The sequence below is a fragment of the Prinia subflava genome, chromosome 3 (genome assembly GCF_021018805.1).
Source record: "Prinia subflava isolate CZ2003 ecotype Zambia chromosome 3, Cam_Psub_1.2, whole genome shotgun sequence".
In the NCBI taxonomy this organism is placed as follows: Eukaryota; Metazoa; Chordata; class Aves; order Passeriformes; family Cisticolidae; genus Prinia; species Prinia subflava.
Window position 1 is genome coordinate 36436440 of NC_086249.1, and position 27961 is coordinate 36464400.

The 27961-nt window shown below is 37.3% G+C and overlaps 1 protein-coding gene across 1 annotated transcript in view; it reads right to left on the reverse strand.

The window, feature by feature from the left end:
• Positions 1–913: 913 nt before the first annotated feature.
• The window catches only part of MIPEP (mitochondrial intermediate peptidase), a 65876-nt gene continuing 38828 nt past the window's right edge, over positions 914–27961 (reverse strand). Inside the window, exons 15-19 of the mRNA XM_063394681.1 lie at positions 27834–27908; positions 22125–22244; positions 8837–8958; positions 7944–8017; positions 914–1160 (exon numbers count right to left, since the gene is read on the reverse strand). Of these exons, the coding sequence (XP_063250751.1) occupies positions 1066–1160; positions 7944–8017; positions 8837–8958; positions 22125–22244; positions 27834–27908 (486 nt within the window). The 3' untranslated portion in view covers positions 914–1065. The remainder of the gene's footprint in view (positions 1161–7943; positions 8018–8836; positions 8959–22124; positions 22245–27833; positions 27909–27961) is intronic.

The following is a 27961-nucleotide window of genomic DNA, read 5'->3' on the forward strand; positions in this document are numbered from 1 at the left end:
CTCCTCTCTTGCTTCTTTCACTGGATTTCTGCTAAGCAGAACACTTGCAGCAATACCTTTTATAACAACTACAGAGGACCTCTAAACAAGGGCATTCCTACAGAAAAAAATCACCAGTTTTTTCTTTTTTTTTTTTTCCTCAAAACTTCCTCAAATACCATTTCATAATTTACTTACAGGGAAAAAGAAGAACCCACCGATAACATTGCCTTTCTTCATCATCCACTATATAATGTGCAACCTTACCAAACTGCTCTAGTCTATCCTGGAAAAACATATTTGTTTTGAATTCTTTTGTTTCCCCTCCAAAACCCGCCCCACCTTGTACTTTAAGCAGTTCTCCAAACTTATCCACTCATCATAAAAAGTCTCCGTGTGAACAAATATGCAGGGATCAGATCAGCTGCAGGATATCTATTTTACTCCTTTGTCTCTCTTATGTGTTGCAACATATCTCTTTCCTCCTCACCTAAAATTTTCCATTACTGACCAGCAGGACCACAGATTTACTTCTCCCATCTTTCTCTTCCCTATCTCAAATACAGCTCCTAGTTTTTTTCACTTCTTTCTTTCCAATTTTCCCTTTGTTTCAAACAAAATTTGCTCTTCCCCAGTGCAGGACTCCTACAAGAAATATGGTTAAACAAAGTTAAAGAAGATCCATAAGCACGTGAGAAAGACCTGTGTGAACAGCTCTGGCTATAACATCAAGAGGTAAACCCTAAAAGTGAATCAATGTCTGCACCAGAAGACCTTTCATACTCCTCCAGTCACCCCAAAGATGAGTTCAATTCCCATTTACTCTCTTCCAACACGATCAAATCTTTTAACAGTACGTGCTAGAGGGTTTGTTCTCTCAAATTCCATGCTTAAGCTCCTAAGCAATGGAAAAAAGTCATCTCCATAACCGAAACCAGGTGATCCAATGGAAGTTTTTATTACCGTTTCACCAACATGAACAGTCAAACTCTAAAAGCGTTCACCAAAAAGCAAACCCAATGACAATCTTTCATCCACAATTATGAAGACATACGCAATCTTCCATAAAAGAATTCAGTTCCGTTGTTATGAGTCCATGATAAATGTTTCAAAGTCATGGTCTAAGTCTGAAACGAGGGCATCCACAAAATCTTCAACTGAAGGGGATTTCTGAAGCATACCTACAAAAAAGCAAGACAAGGGACTCGTCATCAGGATGCTGTGACCTCGACAGCTTTGTCAGTGATAACATTTACTGCTAACTAACTTTCAATGTCACTATATAACAAAAACTGCTATCAGATTTCTTTGCCAAGAAAAAAGTGCAATTATATTGTAGAGGGATTATTTAATTTCCTCAAGATACCTGTTACACGTTTTCACAGAATTGACAGGTTTCAAGAATGTTACCTGATTTTTGTCATTACAACCTTGTTTAAGCAGAGAATAATATCTGTTTTAAAGCAATGTAACTGCAGACTCAGTCATTCCTAAATGACTGAAATAAATTAGTGATTAAGCAGGTATATAAATCCTTATCTGGTAAGTCTCAGTTCCGACCAAGCCAGAAAAAACAAATTTTCTCAAAGCATCACACCCCTTAGAACCATTTAATTTAGTATTTAAAGTACAGTTATATCTGAAATTTTTGACAAGGCACAAGACATAAACAAAAGCATTTTCAATATACTGAAGTTTTAGTTTTGCTTCTTTTATAGTACTAGGACTTACCTTTTCTTAAGAATTTAAAATACTGCATCTGTTAACTGTAGCACTTGGCTACACAATAACAGACAAGAAAATTAGCATAATGAATTAGTATTAAAATCATGCCCAAGTACTTTGTCAGGTAATGCTATAAACAGAGTAGTTAAAATTTCACCCCTTTATCTCCAGAATCCCAATTTTAAGATGGCATGAGAATATATCCTTTTGAATTATTTTCAGATGTTTCCTTGTACTTAACATCATATATAGTCGGCCTTTTCACTGTTGTTAACATTTTCAAGATTACACATGAAAATTTACTGCATAACTTGTACCAGGAAAAAAAAAACCAACAAAACAAACCCAACCAACAAAAAACCCAACAGTACAACTGCCAAATAATGTAAAATTTAATCTCTCTATTTCTTTGAAGTGATCTCTTCTTTCTGACATCTGCCAATGTAAATATAACCTTATTCTACCCTTTCTGATCAGTGTACCTACTGAACATTAATTTATATTCTTTTACATCCTCAACAATATTTTCTTTTGGTGGAATTATAATTGCATGCTGCTAAAAGACTATAATCTTTTACTATAATACAATGATTCAAAACACATCAGGAAACAGACCAGCTCAAAGTAAATTGGTGTCAGCAACCAAAAAACTGTCTTGCTAAGACCTTACAGAATTCCATTTCAAACTGATTTAAACACATGTAACAAGTGTCAACACAAACTGCCATGGCCCAGTAGGTTAATGGCAAGCACTAAAAGGAAAACAAATCTCACACTACATAGAGATTGACTGAAATGCTGTTAAATGAAGTTTGCATCAAGGTATTTTCAAAATGAAAGAGAACAGAATTAAGATTTCCAAGCACTTGGTAAATCTCTCATCTACTCTTAGTGTTAGAAAAATCACAGTGGAATTGTAGCTCACAATGAAAAATGGCTCACTATGTGCTGGGCTGAGAAACAGATGTGTGCAGATACCCAGCTACTGCTCTGAGCTCCCCAGAGAGCTGTGGCCTCTTGCAGACTCCCTCTCTCGGGTTCCTGGCTGGGGAACACACAGATTTGGTCCCTAACGGCCTAGGAAAAACTCCAGTTAAACTGGTATGTTCCTGCAGTTTTCACAGAAGACGAGAGAGTGCCTTAAGAAGGTGACAGGGATGGCAGTCCACTGGAACATGTACCGTCGTTCCTTTTTCACCAGTTCCCAGCATGGAGAGATGACTGAAATGCTGCACAGATGGCCACAAAGGTGGTCATAATAGACATAACCACCACTCCCTGAGCCCTACCACACAAAACTCCCCTTCCAATACTGACTTTATAAAAAACAGCCAGTCTGGACGATGTTCAGCCAATTCTTTGACACACTAGCAATTATCCTGCCAGTTATCAATACACTGGAAAAAAAGAAGAGCCAATAATATGATGATAGGCAGAAGAGAAGAAACTGAAGCTGGGACTATCTTTAAGGAGATTTAATTTCCCCTCTTACATAAAAATGGCAAATCATAACAAAAACATTCCAACCCTGAATATTACAAAATTATTAAGAGAAATATAATTAACTACACTATACTTGGATGCATTTTAGTGCTGCTGAAGACCATCTCACCAAATACCAGTCAAAACTTGTTACAAATTGTATTTATTTATTAAAACCAGGTTTGCTTTAAATATGTAGGAGACTCAAAAATCATTCTGGCACTGGTGTGTCAAATGACCTCCTATCCAGTAGTTCCAGCTTTTGATAACAAAAGCAGATTTCAGATTTCTTGCATTAGTGGTTTGTTGCATTCCTATTTTCCCATCGCTGACATCAAAAGCAGACACCAACAAACTTTGCTTTTGCAAAGAAGGGACAAAGAGTAACTGAGGTCATTGCTAAAGAACTGTACTGAAATGATGATGCCCTCATTAAATAAATAACTACAGATTTTAGAGTAGACAGCTCCAAAAGAAACAGGCAATGATGGTACTTCTGTATTTTAACCTCTTACTTTACACTGACGTGCTAAAGAGTGGTCATGTCTCTCTTCAAACCCCATTAAAATATATCAAAGCAAGATCAGCTTTGATATATTGTAAGTACTCAGCACTTCAGTGTAAATGATTTAGTAAGATGTCCACAAGGTCTGATGGCTGCAGTTTTCAAATTTAGGAGTGTATTTTAATACGTTCAGCCCAACTCCTATTTCAGCTCAGTTTCTCCCAAGCCTAAGGCAACTGCATAGCTTATCTTTGCTGCTTTGAAGTTTCTTTCACATTACAGCACTGTGGTTAACCACGCCCTTTTGAGAGATGGTTAGCTATAACCTACAATCACTGAAAATTGAGAGAAGAATAAAGCCTGTGGCAAAATTTGGCCTCTGCTCCCCTGAACACTAATTACTTTAGGCCCATGTACTTTGAGCTAACATATGTTGCTGTTCACATCAATCCTTCTAGGATTTATGCGTATTTCTTACCCTTTCAAAGAGACATACAAGCATTATGTGAAGATTTTTGCAGTCTCTTCAAATTATAATTACTCCATGAAGTACAGTCTGAGGCATGGAAAAGCAAAATTTCAAACAGCATTGGAGCAAATGGTGTTTACTTACACAGCCAGCTGGTTCGGTTACCATGTAGGCACAGAGCTGAGTATGACTGTCTGCAATGTAATATTAGTGGCATCAACAAAGCAAGAACACCTCACACGCATTTTGCACGAGGACTTCTTCAGCAGCCCCAAGGGCAATGTGGCTGCAGCAGAAGTGCACTCCAGGATATGTTCCATGCTCTCAGTTCCCAAAACATCCAACCCAGCAGTTTTCACACTGCAATTCACTTTCTGCCTATGCACCTGGGTTTCTTTCCAGCCAGGGAGTGCCAAGGCAGAGAGGGAGGAATGGTGCACACCTGAATCTTGTTCAGACCTGCAACCAGCACACAACTGGACCTGGAAGGGACACCTGGGTTATATAACTTCAAAGGAATTTGGAATCCCTAATGCAATGTAGTCCTAGGAAGGAGAAAATCTGCAAGAGCCACGTAGTCAACACAAAATGACAGAGGAATCAAGTTCTTCTCAAAATGTCTTTTTTACTCTAATGAAAAATTAAAAGAAAATGAGCCTTTGTTGGACAAAGCACTGTCCACCCATTTTCAATTGCTCCTGATAGCCATATTTGTGACTATTTCTGTATTTCATTGACTATCAAGGGTGTGAGATAAAAAGGGTCACTTCAGAAAGTGTTTAAAAAGTTTTCAAAAAACCTCTATGATTTTTGGTTTTTTTAAAGGAAACAAATACCAAGAGAATCAAATGCAAACAACAACAACAAAAGAAGTATATTGTGTTTCCTAATTAAAGACTAGTTCCAACAGGAACCTTGTCAGTAACTCCACAGGTCAGATCCTTTATCTTTCCTTATCAGTACATCTATGGAATCATGTTGGAGAAAGATGAAAAGCTAGGGTCACATCCAAACACAAAAGAAAGACAATAGATAGCTTCTGAGAAGAAAATCATAACAAAGAAACTGCATAAATGAAATGTACTCGTGAAGTAACCTGCTATCAAACAGCCCATGAACATGGCTAACTTCCTAATGAGGTATGGAAGCACTTCAAGGGTGAGGCTGCAGATGTGCATCCGAAAGCCAGACATGTGCAAGCCCATATAAAAAAACACCTGAAATAACAACCTGAAGAACTTTTTGAAACAGGGCACTAGTGAGTGTGGAATCTGGGCTGTTTCTCTGAGGACGAGTAAAATCAACAAGCTTTAAAGTTTGGTGGAATCTGTCTCTAATCAGATATGTTCTGTTATTTGCTAGGGGAGCAGTTTTGCAACTGATGGAAACCAAGAGGAGATGGAGATCAAGTAGCCTGGAATATCGATAATGAAAAAAGAAGCAGCAAGAGGAATCAGAAACTCATTGAACCTAAACAAATTGAATGTTCCTACTTTTCTCCATAAATTCTCTTTTTTTGTAATAAATACAGACCAATCATGTACAATTATAACTTTCTTCATCAGGTGTGTTCTATGATTTAGCTTCTAATAATCCCAAATCAGCAATCAAGTTATTGTCTTGTCAAAACACCTGAGTCACCCTGATTTCATTCTTCAGGGATTCGTTCAAGCATGTCTGTTAAGTTTTCTACTTAACTACTTTTACTGTGTGCAAATGAACATCGTGATATGCACAGACAAAGAATCTGCTGATGAACACCGGTTATTTTTATGATCTTGAATATCAGTTAGGATTTCTGTATAAAGAGTGTTTAAAAGTGAATTTCAGAATACAAAAGTGTCCAGAGAGATACTCTGAAGCAAGGAAGGTGTATCTTTGATGGAGGAGGATCAGATCATGGTACACTTAAGAAAACTGGGCATAAACAAGCCCACAGGCCCTGGCAGGATGCACACCTGAGTGCAAAGGGAGCTGGCAGATGGCATTGTTAGGCAACTCTCAGTAATCTATTAAAATAGCAGAGGTACCAAAAGACTGGAAGAAAGCAAAAGTCATGTGTATCTTCAGGAAGAACAAGCAGCAGAACCCAATCAACTGAGGCTCTTCAGTTTCAACTCAGTTCCTAGGAAGGTGCTGGACTAGCTAATCCTGGAAACTGATTTTAGACTCATGAACAGCGGAAAAACGAGGAATAGTCACCATGGATTCACCAGAGACATGTCATGCTTAAATAACTTGATAACCTTATATGATGAAATAACTGGCCTGGCAGAAAAGGGGAGAGCAGTGCACATCACCTCCTCAGACTTCAGTGAGTCCTTTGACACTGCCTCCCATAAGAGCCTATCATATGCAAGAGGGAAAGCCAGTTTTACTTCCACAGATTTTTCTGTAAGACCATCCACAGATAAATTCTGAAACTTCATTCAAACAGTACTTGATTCAGTACACTGCCAGCAACTTCAACATAATTCCCAGGACATTCCAGGAAAATTCCATGCTCAGTAAAATAAAGAATACATCCCAGAAAGAGAGGAGATCATAAGCACATCTGGTGTTTAAAAACATTTTTTCTTTCTTCAGCATATGACTTACAATGCAGAAATTGGATATGCTTGTAAAGATGCACATTCCTGTCTTGCAACTTCTTAATCTACAGTTCTGGGCTACAGTTAGTACAGTTTTCAAGGTTACAAACACAAATTCTTCAAGAACAGTAAAGAGAAGTTTGGGAAGTCATACTGAATGAAAAGTGACCCTATAGATCAGAAACATCAATCGACAACCTAAAGAATATATAGTTGCTTAATACATGATGGGTCTAAGGAGAGCAGAGGTCATGGCCTCAGATATAAACAGATGGGTCAAAGAACTGAAATGTTCCAGTCATGAAACTGTGCCAATCTCATGATGAAATACAGACACATTACCACTATGTTCCTTATCTGTAGAAAAAAGTCTCACAAATTCCAGCCTGCTAAAACGGAGTGACCAGAGGCCAGTGACTTGATATTCATTCTTAATACCAAGAATTTCAGAGAAAATTGAAAGATGTGCCAGGACTTCGCAAGTGCTCATCTTAGGAACAGCAGAAGTAATGTTGGGTTTGAATTCTGCAACATTACACAGGAAATCTCTACCCTGATTTCACAGATTTGAGATAAAGTCAGCAGTTTCTTAAACTTGTTTCATTCTCCTGGCATTATTTTTTAAGGTATGAGCACACAGAGTATTTTTGCAATGGGTATGAATGATTTTAAAAGTTATTTTCCAGATTCCAAGAGCAAATATGGTAGTGAGATGAATAATGAACTGTGTTTGTTTATTATAGTTGTAAGAGATGCATTTTATGAAAAAGTACACTTGAAGTACTGATACAGCCAAAGATATTTTGATGACACTGAAATGATGTGGCCAAAACTTCAACTTCTATACAAAATAACCAGAGATATTGTGATTTCCATGTATGGAAAAGTTACTGCTTTATTGTATCTGAGAAATGATGTAATCTATCTTCCTTCAAGTTTATTCTGAATTGACTAGACAGCCTTGTAATACAAACCTTTCCAACACTTCAGCACAGCTGTCTGTGTGTACTCCACGTACCACATGGAGTTCTACTGACCACAATGCAAAGGTGATGACCAGTCCACTTAAACTTTTCTTTTATAAATCTGGGGAATATCATAATTAAACTACAAAGACCAAGTTGGGAAATGCAGTTAAGCTGAAGTTTCTTCCTTCTGCAGGGGAATAAAAGAGTTATAATTTATCTCCTACCTTGCACCATCAGCATGGGCTCCTTTGCACCGCCGTGTGCCAGCATCTCTCTCCGATAGCGCTCCCCCATTGCCCTGGAGAAACACAGGTGTTAGAGCCATCTGCAAACACAGCTTGTCCAGCCTGCACTCGGCTTTGCTTCTAGCATCTCTACTGAACTCACAGAGATCAAATGAAATTTTCCACCCCAAAACAATGACTGATGCCATGTTGACTCCTCAGATTTAAATTACATTGAAAATCCCACTATGAGGAACTGAACTAGACAAATTCTAGACATATGAGTGTGTGTTGGTGCTTATAGAAGTCAATTTGCAAACAACATTTCAGGCTTCATTGTGCCAAAGGGAAAAGTTTCTCTGTTACAATGTCCTGACCATTCAGCAAAGGTATAAGAATGCTTACAATTTGTGACCTCACAATTTGCCTTTTAATTTCACAAAGCAAAATGAGTAGGATAGCTATACTGAGCTTTGAAGGTGGTGACATGAAGCTTGTTTAATAACAACAGTTGCTTTGATTTCAATAGAAAATTACAAGCAATTAGGCATCTATGAAGTTCAAGCACTCTAATTACATCTAAAAGGGATTTTGGTGCCTCCCAACTGACACAGCTGTATTTTAAAACATTGACACAATTTTTTGGACCAATGAACATGTCCCAAAATATGTATGTATCTATGTATCTATGTATCTATGTATCTATGTATCTATGTATCTATGTATCTATGTATCTATCTATCTCTGTGGTTATTTCCTGCTTTGAAGTCCTCTCAAAATCAAGAAAAACGCTAAAAACTAATTTGTGTCAAAAAAGCTCACCAACCTCATTTGTTTCATGTTTTCCAGAAGCAACTAGCATTTAATTCCATTTAACATTTCTGTGTTTTTACCTATCAAATGGGTTCTGAGCAAAACACTGTTTCCACACCATAGAGGCAACTGCCCTGGACATGAGGTAGGAGTAGTATTTGGCACCGTAGCCCACGAGGTGACTGAATCGCAGCTGCCAGGCCTGTGAGAAGACAAAAACCCCAAATCCCATGTTATCTTTTAAATTCTTTATATTGTTCAGCATTTTCTCATGTATGATGGAAGAAATCTGGTACTGTTAATGACAAACAAAAAAGAAACAAAGAAACAAAAACAGCCACCAGAAATAAATCTCACTTTAGCAGAAGAAGCATTTTTCAATTTAAATGCTGTATATCTAATATGCTGATCATCAGGATTGAAACTATATATAAACAATGTCAGAAGGGAAGAAAAATCAAGCAGTAAAATAAATTACTTGTATTTGATAATAGCTGTGTAGCTCTATTGGTCTTGAACAAAACTTACAATTACCTTGTTACAAGTAACATAATATTTTATAATTTTCATCTGGGTAAGTGCAGTATCACACTCAGAAAATTTCGATTTGTAACTTTTGTCAGAAGCAAAGTGGTAATAGTGATCTGTGCTTAATGTTATAAAAAAATACAGCTTTCTACCTGGCAACAATCTGAGAGGCACACAAATTCCATCCACATGCAATGCCGTAATTCACAGATTTGTCTGCACATTTTTAAATGTGTATCTATAGCAGTTTATAGCAATATTATAATCCAATAATAATATTGCTATTCATTTATGTATTGTTACTTCATATAGTGACTCATTCAAGTGACGATAGACATATTTTCAAATGCTGTTTAGTGTTGACTGTTTCCTTATGTTTTCTTAGCAAAGAAAATCAGAACTATCAGCCTTATCTTCTTATCAGAAATCAAAATACTTTTTATTTCTCTGACAACAACAGAGTAATTTAAATTGTGACAGACCTCCAAAAGTAATCTGGTCCAACCCCCACTCAAAGCAAAGCCAGCTTTGAAGAGATTTCTCAGGGCTCTGTCTAAAGTTTCCAGGGATGAAGATTTCATCACCTCTCCAGTGTGATGTGTAAAGGCAAGTAGGTCCAAACTGAAATGCTGTTTCCCAACAGACTCAGGCATGGTTTTTGAAATGAGAATGGATGACTATATAAAGGAAGGAATATGAAACTTCTTTGCCATGTTGGCTCTGAGGAAACTCCAGAGAGAAAACAAGGGCCCTATCTTGTCCTCCTATCCAAAATCAAAACTCTTAATATTCTTGTGATATGTCTGTTGTCATGATTTTTGCAGGTTCTATAAAAAACAGAGTTTCAAAGAGGAACTAAAAGATAAACAATAATGTAGCATAACAGATGTTTTAAATTTAAATCCATGGGCTGTGAAATGCTTGTTCTTATCCTAGTCAATGGCTGAAATTCTGATACAGCCAAACAAAAAAGTGAAAGTACATATGTAATTTTCCAAAACTATTTGTCTTTGTGACTCTTTAGGACAGTGTAATTAACAAACTCCTTTTTTACAGCTGAAATAAATTATGCTTCTTTATTCAAGAAAGTGTTGATTATTATCTTCTTCTCCATTACCCAAAAAGATGTATGTATATTCTTAAAAAATGACAAACTGAAAGGGTGGAAAAAGTAAATATTTGGCTTTTACTTAGTTTTTTTTCCTTAAAAGAAAGGAGAGCAAACGATGCCTCATAATCTAAAATATTTTGAACAGCTGATGAGAAACAAGTTGCTAGCTACACTACTTTTCCTGAGAAACACCTACAAATAAAGTTCTCGAAGTTAGCTAGAGCCATTCAAAAGCTACTTTTTACAAGATGGTTACCTCCACCCTAACACAGGTGCTCAAAACAAATGGAATTTGCCATGGGTAAGAAATTGAGCCTGTACTGGTAACCTACACAACTAAAGTAGGACTAGCAAGGTTAAATGAGATGAAAGATCTCCAGTCTTCAATTTCCCTATGGGCCTTGATGCATGGTACAAATTCTTAAAAATTATTAACTTTTTTTCTCTTTTTTTAAGGTAAAGCACTGTACTGTGTCTCATTGCAACACAAGTGTGATACAACATCCAGCTTGGACACAGAGTCTCTGCTTTGCTTTGAAAAGTATTTTGTTTGCCATGTTTATACTTTATAGCTATAATTTTTCTAACTAGTCCCTTAATTATAACCATAATCATTAAACTAAAAGCACATTTTGAAACAGAGCAGAGAGGCTGCATTTTTAGGAGACTAAGCAGGAAAACATGTCAGTTTCTTTTATAATGAGTTATGATTAGAAGTTTCTACTCTCTCTCTGGAATGTGGAAAACTTTACTGATGAATTGGTTTCACATACTCAGAAATGGTTTTTAGGCTACAAACAAAAATAATTTCCAGGTGTTTGGCATAGGGAAGGATATTTCTACCTCTCCCATCAGAAAGGAATTACTTTGATAATCGTGTAAGCTGTAACTAACACAGTATGTCTTCCTTGAAACCTCAGATTACACTGTTCACTCAAATGCTCCTGGCTTTTAATGGTCTGCACCTAAACCAGCTCATCTGCACTTCCAGTCTGATCAACTATTCCATTTAATGGGTTCGCTGAACTCCTGCATCACAATTAAGCAAGGAGAAAAGAGCAACTTCTCAGCAATCTATCCAAGACCAAAAGCTTGATTTCAAAGTCTGCACCTAAAACAGACCTCTGTAACCTCTGCTTAATTTTGTTTGACGTTGTCTTTGCTGCTAAGCTTTACTAACAAACTTCACATTGCTTCCTTCCAAAAGAGAAAAGGAAAGGATACAGAAAGACTAAGGAATGACACTGCTCATCTCCCTCCCTGCATCTGGGGAGGCTTGCAAATATGATGAAGTGGAAATTTCAAAAATTCATTCGCAACAAGACATTATCTAAAATGAGAAACAGAAATGGAGGATGAGTCAAACTGAAACGAAGGTTGTTTTCTTATTGCAAACAGCAGTACAGCAAAACCAATAACAAACAGTGCTATTCCCTGCTGAAATTTGAAGCCTATATTTAATTTTATTTTTTTTAATTAGTACAGATTTTCCCCACTCTAGAGCATGAATAACTCTAGCATGTCATCATTTCCTGTCACTACTTTTGTCCCAGTCCTCACAAAAAGTTCCTGATCAGGAACTCTCAAAATCTTCAATATTATCCAGAACCCATTACATTATTCAAGTACATTTTCTGATTCTATGCTGTCCTAACAATTAACTTTTCATGACTGGACTTAGCCACCTATAAAATATATATTTAAACATTAAAACACCCATCCTCTACCCCAATTCAGAAGGAGTTATCTGCCCATATAAACACCCCTCTTCTTCTCCTCCTACTTCATATAGAGGAGATTACAATCTAATCAATAAAATGTTCAAAAAACACAAGAATATAGGCTACTGCTCCATTAAAAAGTTCTATGATGAATAAAAAGACATCCCCCATCACTGCAAATGACTTTAAATGTGACCTTGTACCATTAACCTCCATTTCTTCATTTTAATAAATTCAGCTATGAGTTGATTTCTTGTGTTATTTCTTATTTCCAACAAGGAGTCATTTCTTTATTTAAAAAAAAAAAAAAGAAAAAAAGGCATATCAACGTATCACATTCCTTTTTGGACAGGGTAAAGGCTAGACATGTAGAACTAGGGCAGTCTCCTTATTAAATGTTATATTTTTGGTAAGCAGCTAGAAAGTTAATGAAACTCTGAGTAATGGCTTACTTCAAAAAGTTCCATGAATCCATTCCAGGAGTTTATAAAACAGTGCATTTTACAGCATAGCCCATGGGTTATGATAATATGCCATCCACAGGTCATGTTCATGCCTGCTTTTTATTCAGCACAACAGACTGTAATAAAGGTGTGTGACTGATCCACTGCTGTTATTAAACAAAGTTTTCTTTCCACCAACATGATCAATCTTTTCTTACAACCATGTCTGAAGCATTTCCAAAATTCCATGTGCAATGGCTTTCCATCCCATCAAGTGAAAAATACCTTACTGATACTTTAGCATTCTCACACCTTATCAGGACTTCTTTTAAAGTCTCTGTAAAATGCATTCTCAGGGTAAGATTCAGTTCATTTTACTTTAGCTACCTTAAAATGTGTTTTGCCCAAACTAGTCACATAGGCCTCCTTTATAGTGGAGGACAGAAATATTTATCTTGTTATCTTTTGAGAGGATAGGATTACTGCTCTAGGAGAAATCTGAATAATTTACTACACCTCCCATCTTCTATTCAAAAGTTAAGTCCCTTCATTCCTTTTAGCAACGTGGTAGGATCAGTTAAACAACACTATTTTGCAGGTTACATTAGTTTAGGATTCAATTATTAGAATTTTAAATTTGATATTGTCACAAAAATAATCTGATACAAAAATTTCTATGTGATGGTAAAAAGACAAAATTGAAAGAAAATCCGTAGGTAGCTTAATATATATTAAGCTAGCTTTTGCTTGAGCGTGGGTAAACATTGCTCCTGGGGGCTCCACTAATTTCATCAGGAATCAATGCTACAAAATCCTACTACATCTTTTGAAAAGAAATCCTACAGAAATTCTCAACTATTGCTTGGACTTTTCAAAACATTCTTCAAACAGTTTCTGCTGTGACTTTAGGTATTTTAAAGTATATTTATGTCCCTTTTGCTTTGCATCTTAAGACAAAAAACACAAGTGAGAACCTGAAAAAACCCAATACTAAATTAAAGGAAGTATTTTTGTCATTTAAGACTTCTAATTGCAAAATGTGTGCTACAGTAATTACGTCAATGAGCAAGCTGATGTATTGTTTCCATGAAGAACAATATTTGATGGAGATGATATCTGGTGCCCTCCCCCTTCTTAATTAAAATCTTATTCTGGCAGGAAACCCAACAAAGGAGCAGCCAACTTATCTCCTTCAGCGGTTACTGGGTGGAGAACCCCTTGTGTCTGGCACTAACTTGATACTACTGCTCCTAATGCCCTTGAACTTAGCTATCAGCACGGCTGGAAAACTCCTGAGAGTCAAGGGGAAGCTGCAGGCTCTGGTTCCTCTGAGCCAGGAGAGGAGAGTGATTAGCATGGGAATCAGCACAGGCTATTTCCCTCTGCCGAGGCCAAGGTTTATCAGTGCCAGTGCAAACCCAGGCCAACGCTGCTCTGCCATGCAGACAAGCACACTTTGGCCAGTGCTTTGAGGATGTCCTCGACTCATTCTCACTTGAAGAAATGGTTTGATGAGTATCAGAGTGCAGAGTCTGCAAACTGTTTGTGCCAGTAGCTACCTCTGGGGAAAGGCTGGAGCACTGCCTGACTGTACAAACAACTCTCTCCATAGGTATGCAGCGGCTTGCTCGGTCAACTTACATTCGGGATTTTTGACCTCAACCCCTCTAAGTTTTACAGAATTACATCATCATTCTTCTGAGTTTCACATTAATCATAAAATGCAATAAAGAACCACTTTCTTTCCTGCAGTTTCTAATCTTGCTTGGAAGAACAGAAAACTAATTTCAAGAAACCTCATCTCGTGCTGCGCCTCTAACTCGCCTAATATCAGTACTCTCCAGTTTTCCAGGACTGTGCTTTTCTGTGTTAGGAATGGAGAAAACACAAAGTAAACCAAACCAGAGACACTGTTGACATTTCAGAAAGCGAGTCAAGCAAGAGATTAAGATTTCAATTTGTAACACTTCCGTGTTTTTATTATAAAATGATAAATAAATCTAGCAAGGCAGGGAATGTAAATATTTTTGCAGTTGTTTACACTAAGGAAGAGGAAAGGAATTTAACATGCAATTAACCACTTAGGTGATTCTAGATACATACCATATGTCTTTGAATTGCTTAAAGAAAAATATTTCATTTTTATTTATAAACTGTTCATGCATTTGAGCTGCTTATAGCAAAATCATTTAGAACTATTTATACCCTCTTCTCTCCTCCCAAGAACGGGACTGTGGGAAGGGGATATGGATGATGATAAAGAATACTGACATGAAAAATGTGTACATATGATTTGCATTGCTTCACAGTCTTTAAAAGACAAAGAGGTATGAAAATGGAATCTTTGTTGTGTCCTTTAAGTGGTCTTATTTGGAGAAGTCAGGAGACAGTGTTACTAGTAAACATTGTAACCAGTCTTTGAGGTAAAATATAAGAAACTTGCAAACACACAACTTTCAAACAAAACCTTCATGTCATATCATGCAATTCTGCACAAATATACACACACATGCAATATCCCCTCTTCAATTAGAATTAGTAATTTCTATTATTGCCTAAGCTTTAAATTCATAAGCCTGAGATAAATAGAATCAGGTCACTGTTTCCTCTGGGTACAGACTTGCACTGAAGTCCAAATTTTTTATACTACTTTTCCAATTAAACCTAATTTTAAGTATTGACCTATTATTTTAAAATAAACATCATGAATGATGCTTAAGATAAACCCTTACAAAAACCAAGAAATACCCTAAACAACATGGTAACTGCAAAATATATTTGCAAGTACAACTTAATCAAGTAAAGTATCTGAACCAAAACTGGAAGATGAAATCACTTCCTGTTTACAATACTGTTTATTTACTATCTTTGGCTAGAGTCATTCCAGAAACAGATTTAAGGGATCACAAGTCTTAATCCTTAATCTGTCACAAGTGCAGTGTGAATTTAAAGAAATTACATTCACCCCACCTCAGCCACCTTCTGTGAAGCAGGAGTGCTAACAGTTCCTCTGTCTGTTTTTTTTCTGTTTTGACTTTTCATAGAAAGGACAGTGCATGAAGAGAATTTCATTTCAGACTCTCCAGTCTGTGTTCATGGCAGTGATGTATTCAGTTGTATCTATCACTGCAAATAGAGCTCCAGTAGTGCAATCTCAGGGGGGAAAAAGAACATGTGAGCCATGAAAACAGAGCTATACCAAACTAGATGAAACTGTGTTTCCATATATACGCACAATATATCTAAATATATTCAAAATGTTAACAGGAGACATATGCAACTACTTCTTGCACTGCTCCTTAAAATGGTCTACTACTTGGTAAATACTATCACTAAAGTGTGTTTGAGTTTCATGGGGCTAACACTTAGAAAAAGAATTTCCTTAAAAGTGCTTCATATCTTATGATATCTGTAAACACTCTAGTGCTGTAGATAGCTGCCCAGTGAATAGTGTCATATAACCACTGGAAAACAAATCTTCACAGTACTTGCTATCAGCATTTTCTTTATCATAAAATGAACTCAACTCCACAAAGACAGAAACCTAAACAAACTTTGAAAGGTGACTTTAAGAGCTTTTGAAAGTCCTAGCATCTACTTTAATACTGACCTCAGCAGGGCACCATTCTTCTTGAAATAGCTTTTAGCTATTAATTATTTATAGAACTATCACTTCCTCAGAGTTCACTGTGCATGCCTTTATTAATCTTTTTCTCAGACCCAGACTCTTCAACTTGATTTTACAGTATACTTTTAAGAAGGCTCGTATGAAAACTAATCCAGGGATTTGCACTCTGTATAAACAACTTTAGTTTCCAACATGGCAAGGTAAAAAATTATCTTGAAGGGGTTACACAAACTTCAAGGGGTTGAGTACTAACATATGACTTCATCTCTCTTCAAAACTCAAAAAAGTGCAATATGACAACATCAGTACCTTTCAAGTAACTGCAGAGGGAGAAAAAGTGGAAAAGTCATCCTCTCTGAAGGTTCTCTGGTTTACTATGAAACTTATGTCTCTGTGATCTACAACAGTGGTTTCTTTAAAACTGCCTGTAAGAGAGATGCAAGACTGGGTGTCTGCTTCCCTCTTCAACAAATGAGGAAAAAAATTAACAATACTTTAAAAGATTAGATACTACCCATGGTCACATTTGCTATAAATTATATCATTTTCCCCCTCCTACTATTTTGTCATTAATAAGAAACAAATAATCACAGCCTCAATTCCAAATAATTTTTCATAAAGGTTTTCAATACCATTCATGTGTGCTCATAAAAATTTCTCTTTGCTAGCCAAATACTGGATTTCCTTAACTTTCCTCAGAGTTCATGTTTCCAGTCTGGACAGATTCCTGGTGATGTCCACTTATAATGTCCCTTTTTGAAACTAAGCTTTCACCTGCTTTGTCACCATGTTTTCTGTGTGTTTACTCAGCCACAAATCTACAGTTTGGTTGTACAATTATGATTTGCAAGTATCGGAAAACTTACTAAGCATAGTTATGCTATTGATGATTTATAACCTGTTTCCAAGATCAATCAATGTCTTAGGAAGAAAGTGGATTTTTTCAGTTTTAGGCAGTTCATAACAAAACTGGGGTTATTTTGCTCACTGGATTGTTCTCAAGGTACTTACGAGCTACTTAATAATTGCTTCTACTACTTGCTGAGCAACAAAATTTGAACAATTAGTCTACAGATCCCAAGTACTTCTCCCTTCATAAGAGCAGTTACCATAACTCTACTACTTTTTCATGAGTTTGACTGATAATTCCTCCAAGTCACTGACTGTTTTGACAAGCTTAAATACTCTGACAATCTGACTACATCTAATCTAGTTATTCTCTCTATTTTATTCTGTAATCTCAGTACTGTTTCAATCCATCTCAAAAAATGCATGCATTACTTATCTCATCAAATTTCACTTATTGTTCAAAAAATCCTGAGGCAGAATAGAATATCACTGCTTTTTTCTGACATTTATTGTTCCTTCTCCCACTCTCCTCTTACTCCTTGAGTAACTATGGAATTCTATCACCTTCTTGCAATTCGCAACTCAGCATTTCTAGCCCTTTTTGTTCTGAATTCTTGCATTCTTTTAGTCATTATCTCTAGTCATATAATGATTTCTACTTTTTATTATCTTAATGAAGTTTTAAAGGGCTTGGTCCTTTACTGCTGAAGTTTTTGTGCATCAGGATGGTTTGCATCCTTGGTTCAGTCTCTTGGATAACTACATAACTTCTTTTGAATCATCATACTTAGCTGTGTTCCAGTTCCAGCAAATATCTGGCAGCCTTCCTCTTTCTGATGCATTGTTTTTAATCATTATTGCTGGGTTTGGTTTCTAAGCTGCTTGAAACTTCCACAGCTTTACTTCTGGCTCATTAGAACTTACCCTGTATAATGGTTTTTGCACTTTTACATGGTTTTTACTTTTCTAATAACCTCCCTTTCTCAGATATAGACTTTTTCTCCCACTGAGCTCTTCTGAGAATCTTATTGATTAGCACCATAAATTTTATTCCCTCATCTGCCACCCATAATTGGTTTTTCTAAGAGTTCTTCACCAATAGCACCCATTCTACCTTTTAGCTGGTTTTTTTTACATTTTCTTTAATCTGGCTTTCAGTTTTGCTTAGGTTCTAAGGTTACACCACAGTTTAGCCTAATAAATCTAAAATAAATTTTGGAAGGTTTTAGACAGAAAAAAATGAAATGAAATTACAGTTTAAAATTTAATAGGCAGCCACTAGTTAGCCTTCCTTACCAATAATTTTAAGATTTATGTTCACCACTTGAGTTAAGGTTTCAGAATTCAAAACCACTTTTACCATCAAAGGTTAAAGGTTATCACTTATTTACTTTAAGCCAGCTGCCTCATTGCTTGCTTGGTCTATTTATTCTTTTTATATGTATTACTCATATTCACATGAAATTCACATACAAAACCAGACTTATATATAACTGGACATTAGTAGTCATTCCAAAAACCTAACAAGAAATCCTAAAACAACAGATGCCACAAGGACACAGCTGGTAGATTCTACAACAAGATACTTCACCCAAACTGTCAGCCACACCTCAGCAGGCTGAGGAGTAAGCCTTGTTAAAACTACACTCTCTTGCACACAGGTTTTCTTCAACAACAACAAAACAGGAGGCTTTGGCTCATGGCAGCCATGTGTGAGGAAAAACTATTTTCTTTCTGTAGAGAAGCCAGTTCTGCCTATTGACATCAACTCCTCCTCAGCTGACCAAACACCCGTGCCTCTGCATGTTCCCCCTTAATGAAAACCTTGTGTTTTCAGCACCCATGGCAAGCACATCTTCCCATAGTGCCTGACAGCCTCCCTGAGCCAGCACTCCAAATGTTAGGTTGCATCTCATCCACTGATTTCCTTTGTCAGGAACATGACAGACACAAGCATAGCAAGTTAAGACAAGGACCTGGGTGGAGCCTTCCAAGGTCAGGATCCCTGTCTGGGCAGAGTCCTCCCAGCTGCAGGAAGAAGACAGACAAACAACCACACTGGTGATACACCATTTTCATGCACGTCTTTGCTCTAGGGTATCTCAGACAATACCTGCCTTGTCTTCAGTTGGCAAACTTGGCTGGCTAACATTTTTGGTCTCACAGGTGTTTTGGTTTTTCCAAATACTAGCAACCATAGGCCCTGCTGCCAAAGAAACTTGCACTCTAGACCAAACTACATAACCATAATTAAACCTGTAACCTGACACACATTTTATGGCACCAGCAAAAGTGGTCCTTCTGAACTAATATGCATTTTTAATATGCTAACACAAAAAGGCATATAGCAAATTATTCAGTGCTCCAAAAAATATCAAAGGCAACCTACATACCAACATGTTGCCTCCTATCAAATATAATTATAATGATGTGGGTGGCTTAATTCCATCATCAAACTTTGTATTCAAGCACCACACAAGAAATTCAGTTGTTTCTGGAAGAAAAGGCAATTAGAAGACCATGTAATTTTAAAAAATGCAAAAGGGACTATTTGGCAATGATCTAAAAAAGAACCCAGATTCACTATGCCTAGCTCTTCAAAACCACTTTTCCTCACAGTCACAGTCAAGCCAGCATCTCCCACCAAAATTCCAGGTTAGAAAAGGTTACTACAATGCACAGATAATTAATAGGTAAGTCCATAATAATTTTCTGAGAATAAGAATCAAAACCTAAAACTACTTACAAAGAAAATACAGGTGTGATGATCTGGGCAGCTGGTGTTTACTGTACAACCACTTCATTATTGAGAACTCTTTCCTGTAACTGCAGGAGGCTGCAAACTCCTCTATCATTGCAGAGTCTGTTTATCCTGTGTGTCATTTTCTGTTACAATATTGAACCAAGCCCCCAGCAGGAGATAGGAATTATTATGCTTGGCGAAGGACTAGCAATGGCACACCATTAAGTTTTCATGACGGTCTCAAAGGAAAGTAGTTTTCAAGTCTGAACCTGGGGGACATGAGGGGACTAAGCAACAGATTACGGGGAGAAACTTTGATCATGTCTCAGATTGATCAAAGGGTCACCTGATACATGTTCAAAAGCCTCTCTGGGCATCCTGGGGACAAAGGTAGAGACCAGGGGAGAGACGCTAAAAGCAGACAATATCATCAACTGCAAGGCAGGCCATAATAAATGAAAACTGACTTCACAAGAGATAAGAAATAAGCTATGAATTAAAGAAAAGTTTGGGGCAAAAGCAGAGTACTGAATTCCCCACAGTGCACAGATTTTGACACAATGTACATTCAGGAAGAAATGGCTGGAAAAAGTACGGCCACGATTATTTTATCTTGCTTTCTTAGAAGAACCAAAAGGAAGACTTGTTTGCTTTTTAAAGGTATCTTAAGGACTCAAGAATCGAGGCTGTGCAAAACTGCTCTTCATTTTCCAGACTCAGTAACACCCATCTCCTCTGGCAACAAACCTGCCAGACATTACAAAAAGCAGGCAGATACATTTCCTTGCCCCCTGCCTGGCAGTCATCAGCTTCTGGGTTCAATAACAGAGCAATGAAATCCCAGTGGAATTTCATCCTCCAGGAGCCAGCAGTAAACTCTATATCCTCTGAACAGATAAGCAATGGCCAGCCAGAAACTGAGATTTGCATTATTCAGACAAACAAAGTCTAGTGGGGTGCTGCTTCTCTGTGCTTCCCTCTGACTTCCTTTCTGCCTCGCATGTGGCACCAGCCCCCGCGCCCGTCTGCATCCAGCAGCCAATGCAAACACTGCTGTGTGCAATGCCTGCTGCCCCAGTGCCTGCAAAACCTGTCTGAATGGCAAATACAGACCTCAACAGCACTGATTTTCCTATCGCTCAACAGGACTTTTGTTGCACTATCCCTCCTACTGTTGGCATGTAACACATGATGCTTAAGTTTACATTAAATAGGTACCACAGGTGCAGCAGCATTCACTTACTAGGTGTAGTTTATACGCCTCATTTGGAAAGCACTGTAACAAGAAGACACATGCAAATTGTCCTATTATGTGAGCTTTGCCTGAGAGTGACAGAAATTCATCTGCTGAAGACACATGCTGTGGCTCTACTTCAGAAAATAAGTCTGCACTATAAGACTGAGGCCCAACAGTCAGAGGATATTTACTGAGTTTACTTGCCTGTCAAGAGTAGTAAAAGAGAATTAGGGTTCATCAGGAAGAGATAATAATGGATGCTTGCAGCCCTGCCAGACAATGTAGCTACAGAAAAATCACATTAATGCAGTGAAGATCGTCACTAAGGAGGAATTACTCTTATTCAACACTACTGACTTGAGATATAGAAGCCTGACTTAGCAGTACATACTGAATCTAAATGTATAGAGAACAGATAAAATTCAAATAATCAAAACACTTTGTTTTCCCTGTCTGCTCTGTAAGTACCTGGCCACATAACAGATGAAAATCAAAACTGGTCCTGACTACTGTATTTCGATGTCTAGCTCTGAAATCAAATGAAAGGAAGAAATATATTCTCTTCACTTTAAACTCCCAACTTTTACTTTCAAGGCTTTTTTAAAATCTGGACTACAAATTTAAATGCAAACATGTCTCAAGTTTGGAAGAAAGAACAGCAAAGGACAGCAAAACAAGCTACAAACATTAATCACAGAGTACTAATGTTATTCTAATGCAATTTTTCACTGTTTTACTGAAATTTAAACTGTCTTACAGTTCTTGACAGTAATTCTACATTCAATAAATATAAACATAGACTTTCTGACTAATCATAAATTCACAGTACGTTTTGCTGGGACTAAGTTCCAGGCCAAAACTTGAAGTTCACCATTATGAGATTACACTTATACAAAAACAAACACATTTAATAAATTTTGATTTTGGGCTGAAAATTTCCAACACACTTCTCTCTGGATAAAGTGAGTGAAAGAAAGAAAACTCTTTCAATGTAACAATACAGCAAGAGGCATATAAGTGTGCAGGGCAAGAGTCAGGGAGAGGGAGGGGTATTAACATTCTATCAAAGAAAAGGTGCAGTTTATACAGTTATTCTATTGCTACTCACTGTATTGTGTACATATGGCAATCCATAAACTTTCTCCTGTGTTTCCTTTAAAATTTCTGTGGTTGACTTTTTTAGAGGGTGTTTACCATGGTAGATTTGGTCCAAGACAGCATAAAATACCTGAAGAAAGAAAATACATTTTATATGTTATTGGCATATAAAAACCAAAAAAGATACAAAGAAAAGAACATGAGAGATGGACTAGGGAGAGGGAATAGTTAAAATATATACGATTTGGAAATCTTGGAATCTTGGAATCTAGAAATCTTCTATCATTCGTATAAGATACTAATGTTATACAAGGAGAGAAAGAGGTTTTTGGAGAACACCAACCACCACCATGACCTTTCATAAATCCATGTTTATGTCACTTAGCACACAGGGATTACTAAATTGTCTGCATTTTTTAAATAAATTAAGATCTGTCCCTAAGGCTGTCCAACAAGTCCCCTTTTCAAGAAAAGTATTTTTAAATAGATTTAATTAAAAAAAATATTTTAAAGTTATTCATTTTAAAGCAGACACATTATTTAAGCAGACACATTATTTAAGCAGACACTGCAAAATAAGCTGTTTCCACATGTGTACATGCAGCCATGAGAACACTTCACCCCTACAGGGGCAAGTTATGGCTTAGGCAGTAAACATAAGAATATTACAGAATCAATGAGGTTGGAAAAGACCTCCAAGATTATAAAGTTCAACTTTTGACGTAAAAGCATCATGTCCACCATACAGAGCTGCTGATGCTACTGAGTTTCTGCTAGAGCCCTGCAACAGCATAGTACTAAGGCAGATTTTTCCTTTATTTCAGCTCTCACCATCAGAGCAATCAATTGCTTCAGCTTAGCTCAAAGCACACTGCACCAGGAGGGTACTTTGCCACAAGTAAATTGCTCCAAGAGCAATTTTTATGTATGTGAACTACAGCAGAATGCAGGTGCATGACCATATTACGGAGGTGTTCAGACAGCAGGAAAGCTGCACCATTAAAAAGACTTTCCAAGCAACGACAGCAAAGCAGAGTCTGGCACTGTAACAAAAAACATGAAACAGGCATGGACAGAAGAAATGATTGCAGCCTTTTTTTTTTTCAGTATGAAGATTTCCTATTTTGTGGAAGTGCAAGTAAGACAGAGGACACCCATTGCTCTGCAACACAAGATATTTTTGAGAAGTTTGATGGATCCAGATGTTTAAGGGAAGAGGTCAGGTCATCCTGTGGTAGGCACATTTCATAGGAGAGTTGACATTGAGGTGCCTCAAAAAGCTTTTTTGCAAGGAATGAAGCAAATAATTTGGCTAGAGATTCAGGGCCAGTCACACTCCCAGGGTGCAATACCATCCCCACTGACAAACACACTGTTCCAGGAACTATAACCACGAAATTTTATGGAGAAAAAGTTGTTTGGATGTTTTATGTTATCTAAATAAAACAACCCCTGGAACTTCTGGAAAGATTTTTTATTAGTAATTTTAGTACAAATAATTCTGAACTCTTTAATAATTTATCAGAATTCAGTATCTTTTTATTTGTTCTGGATACATGTAGTTTGACCAAAATTGTGACTGTTTCTAAAGGAGTATATTCCTTCTGTTTGAATAAGCTGTCTTCTAACATACAGAATTCTGATAAACCCTTTGACAGTCTCTCTTGACAAATAACAAATGTGCACATTGATTTTTTTCCAAGAAAAACTGAGGGCTGTAAGTAGGGGGGTGAATAAACCATGACTTGCAGGAGCTACTCCTAGCTTTCCTGCTTGCTTCCTACGTGGCTAATGAGGGTAAGAGAGGTCAGTAAGGCTCAACTTGCACAATCACCCATTAATGACATTGCAAGTTTTGTGTCCCAGGTAGCAACACTGAACAAGACATGTAAGCACTCAGCATTGTCCATCTACAAACACAGGGTAGGCAGCAAGCACCTGTTCAGATTCAAACTATAAAGAGAAATCTACACTACACTGCAAAAACGACAACACTTTTCCCCTCTTATTTAGCTAAGAGAAAGAGGCTTTACAATGGCTTAGCATTCCTAGTCACTAGAATCCCATTCATATTTTTTACACAGCTAAAGCTTTTACAAAAGCTAAAGGTTTATGGTAGCAAGGGTGACAGAGAGTATGACCCACAGACAGTAAGTCCCAAAAAGCTCACTTTCTCCTGTCACCTTAGGCCTTTTTAACTCTGCAGTAGTCATTTCACACCAACTTCCCCTCTCCTCTCTACAAAACCCAAATCAAACACGAGGAACTTCAGCATCTGACAATAAACTTCAGTGTCAAGCTTCAGCACAGCCTCGATCCTCTTTTTTCTGTATCTCCCATCTTTGTTTGGAGCAGTCTGCAGCTGCTCTTCAGTGCTCCTCACGAGACGAGGGAACTGCATCTGCACTGCAGGGGACCTTCTCTAAAGCGAAATTTGGAGTGAAGTAGTTTGTGGCCAAGGAGCAAAAGCTCAACTCACAGCTAGGAAGTGGGGAAATGTCAGCTGGAGGCCAGTGAAATGTTCTGCCTAAAGAACAATGTGGTGACAGGGAAATGAGTCACTGAAGTCAGCTATAAGCTCTCCCTTGATCCTGGCACATGTACAGTGTGGGAAGAAAGCTATGAGCCAGGCCACCTGGACAGCATGGTTAAAAAAACCATCCCTGAAAATAAACTTGGATGAACTTTATACCCATATGCATTTCCATCTACAAACCACAGTTCTGTCTGTTTACACAAGCCTTTGAAATGGGAAAGGGAAACACATCCCAGGACCACACATTTTTAGGTGATACTGCTGAGGAGCAAACTAATACTTAAGATCAAGCAGCAGATAGAAGATGATTTCTAATTTCAGTAAAACACATTTCTCCAAAAGACTTAAAAATATAAAAACGCCATCAAATAGTTATTTATCTTCATACTATCTCTGTTTTACACTTACATTGGTATTTATTAGTTTCACTTGATTCCAGTTCTTTCTAGCTCTTTGTCTGCTTAACAGCATTAATATGCACACACTCAGCCATTTTCCAGTGCAGTTATTACTGACTGAGAGACTCTGGGATTCAATCTGCCTGGCAAAAGCCTTAGGAGAGGATGCATGGACTCTCCTATCTTTCCGTCTGAGTAACTGATTACACGACCTAAAAGAAAATTCAGAGGTATTATAGTTACGAAAAAGCAGCAATACTTCTTACTTCCACGTGCCAATACACTTATTTTCTGCAGACCACAGAAGAATATCCAGGTGTTTTCCACACTGCTGGAATACTTGTCAGCATTTTTTCTTATTTTGAAGGTCTAATATAGCTAACAGAGCATCTAGCCATCAATACAGAACATAGTCTTTGCAAAGTCTGAAGATCGGTATTAGAATCATCATTCGCAATATTTTCAGGCATATAGCTAGCAGCACATATATACTTTGGCATCTGCAAATTAAAATATATTTTGCTTCAATTAGTTATTATACTTTTTAATCAGTATGAGTAACAGTATGCACTTCTAAAATGGAATGTATTAGCTTTGTATTTGCCATGCAGTCAACTTCTCTGGGAAGTTATTTTTCTGAACTGTTCAACAGAACAGCTCTGCCAATCTGTCTCTTTGAAATGAGTGCACACTTCTGCAGGTTTTACACCTGGCATCTCCAAAAACATAATGCTGAAAGTAGGAAATTATTAATGTTATTCAGTATGGTATTGTGGTCATTTGGCACAGGTTGAAACTAGCTGAACTTAATTTGCACAAGAATAATTTGATGGCAAGCAACCTGCTAAATCACTGCATCACTGCCAGCACCAGTCAATCATTAGGCACCCACAGGAACCTGAGCCCACCAGAAGTGGGTGTCCCTGAGCCATGGGGTGTGAAGTGACTCCAAGACAGACCCTAAAGAGGCCTCAGGAGCAGCTGAGGGCTGACAGCAGCAGGGGCATTGCACAGCCCCAGCACAAGCAACTGATGCAATGACTTCTCCTTTTGGAACACTGTCTCCTGCACCACAGAATAGAGAGGCCATGTCACCTGAGGATGTATTTGTGACTTAAACTGCTCAATATCCAAGCCTATTTAGCCTCCACAATGCCCACCTGGTCTCAAACCTTGACAAGATCATATCAAATACATATCAAAAGTTGAAAGGAAATCTGTCAGATCAATATATTAACTGTTAGGGACAGAATGGATGCATGTGAAAAGACAATATCAACACTTTGGTAGTTACTCAGCTGTACATGTGTTGTGCCCTCATGAATAAAGGTCCACGATTAAGCATTCACAGTATAAATTTTATTTCAATCTAGAATCATTTTTTTCAATAAAAACCTCCTGTATGAATTATTTCTATTCTTGCCTGCATTCTTTCTGGATTATCATATACCTCTATGAGAATCTTTCAAAGCCAACAGGGTACATTTCAAAATCAGATCTGCAGACAGGGTACAGTTACATTTTCATGTCATGGATGTATAGCTACAGGCAACACCTGCCCAGCCAACACTGGCTGCTGACAACCAGCACTGCACTGAAAGCATAATTCAAAAGTTCACTAAATTTAACCAATGGAAAATACCTGTATACACTGAAATCAATGTTCAGTCTGGCTTTGACTAGTGTAAATGACATGTACACAACTTACAGGTCCACACTTCAGACTTCTGATTACAGTCTTCTAAGCAACTGCACAGAGAAAACTGCAAATGTTTCTCTTTCAGATCAACTTCAGCCCAACTCATGTTTGCAGACAGGGCTGTGATCATTTGGCGACTTCTCAAAGGAAGAAATACCAAAGATCTGTAAATCTGTTTCTTTCCACATCTCAGTAACTAACCCTCACTAAGGTACTAGCAGAGTTATCTCACCTAAACACCAGGCTAACTATAGAAGGAAAAACTATATGCTTCGGGCTCAAGGCAAAACAAAGAAGAAAATCACAAAAATCACACAGCGAAAACTTGTAGGACACTAAATGCAGTCAAATGCTCACTTAAAAAAAACTTGGCTGGATGCTAATGCTACTGTACACGTCTGAGAACTGCTGTTGCAGGACTGAAAAAGGCCAAATATCATTTTAGATAGAAGTCTGATTTTCTTTACTTCCTGTGAAGAACTGCATCACTGATTGTTTATGGAAATGACTGATCAATCACACCTACCCACAGAAAATAAAGGCTCATAAATTACTGCTCCTAACACTGTGAGAGAAGCCTTTCATCCTTATAGCTCAGCCAGCAATTTTGATGTGACAAGTGGCCACTTTCCTCTGGAGCTGCAGAAGAGGAGCTGAAATCACATTCTGGTAAATAAACATGCTGATTTGATTTTACGGTGGTAGCCTGTATCTCTCAGTCCTACTATATTTTAATGATCCAAGGTACACAATACTTCCTCTACTTCAAGTTCTCCTTAAATGATTCCATTAATTCAAGAATTCAACCTTAAACTACATTTCGGAATTCTGATAATCCAATCATTTTCAAAAGCTGTGGTTTTCATGATATTTTCCTATAGATACAAGCATTTAGGTTTACGCAGACAGAATATGTTCAGCAAAAAATCATAACAATTAATATAAAAATTAATTGATTTTAATTAATTTGCATATACTTAGATAACACATCTACATTAAAATAAAAATTTTGGTCAAACTACAAGAACTAAAATATGTTTTGTAAGTGCTGAATAGAGAGTAGAAACTAGAATGCAAAACACATACCTGGAGTTGCATATCAGCTGCAGCACACACCTTTTTGGACTCACATAGTCTTGACACCATGTTTTTTGGTAGAGGCTTGAAAAAAAAATCAGATCACATTTAGATGTATTCTTTATTTATAAATTGTG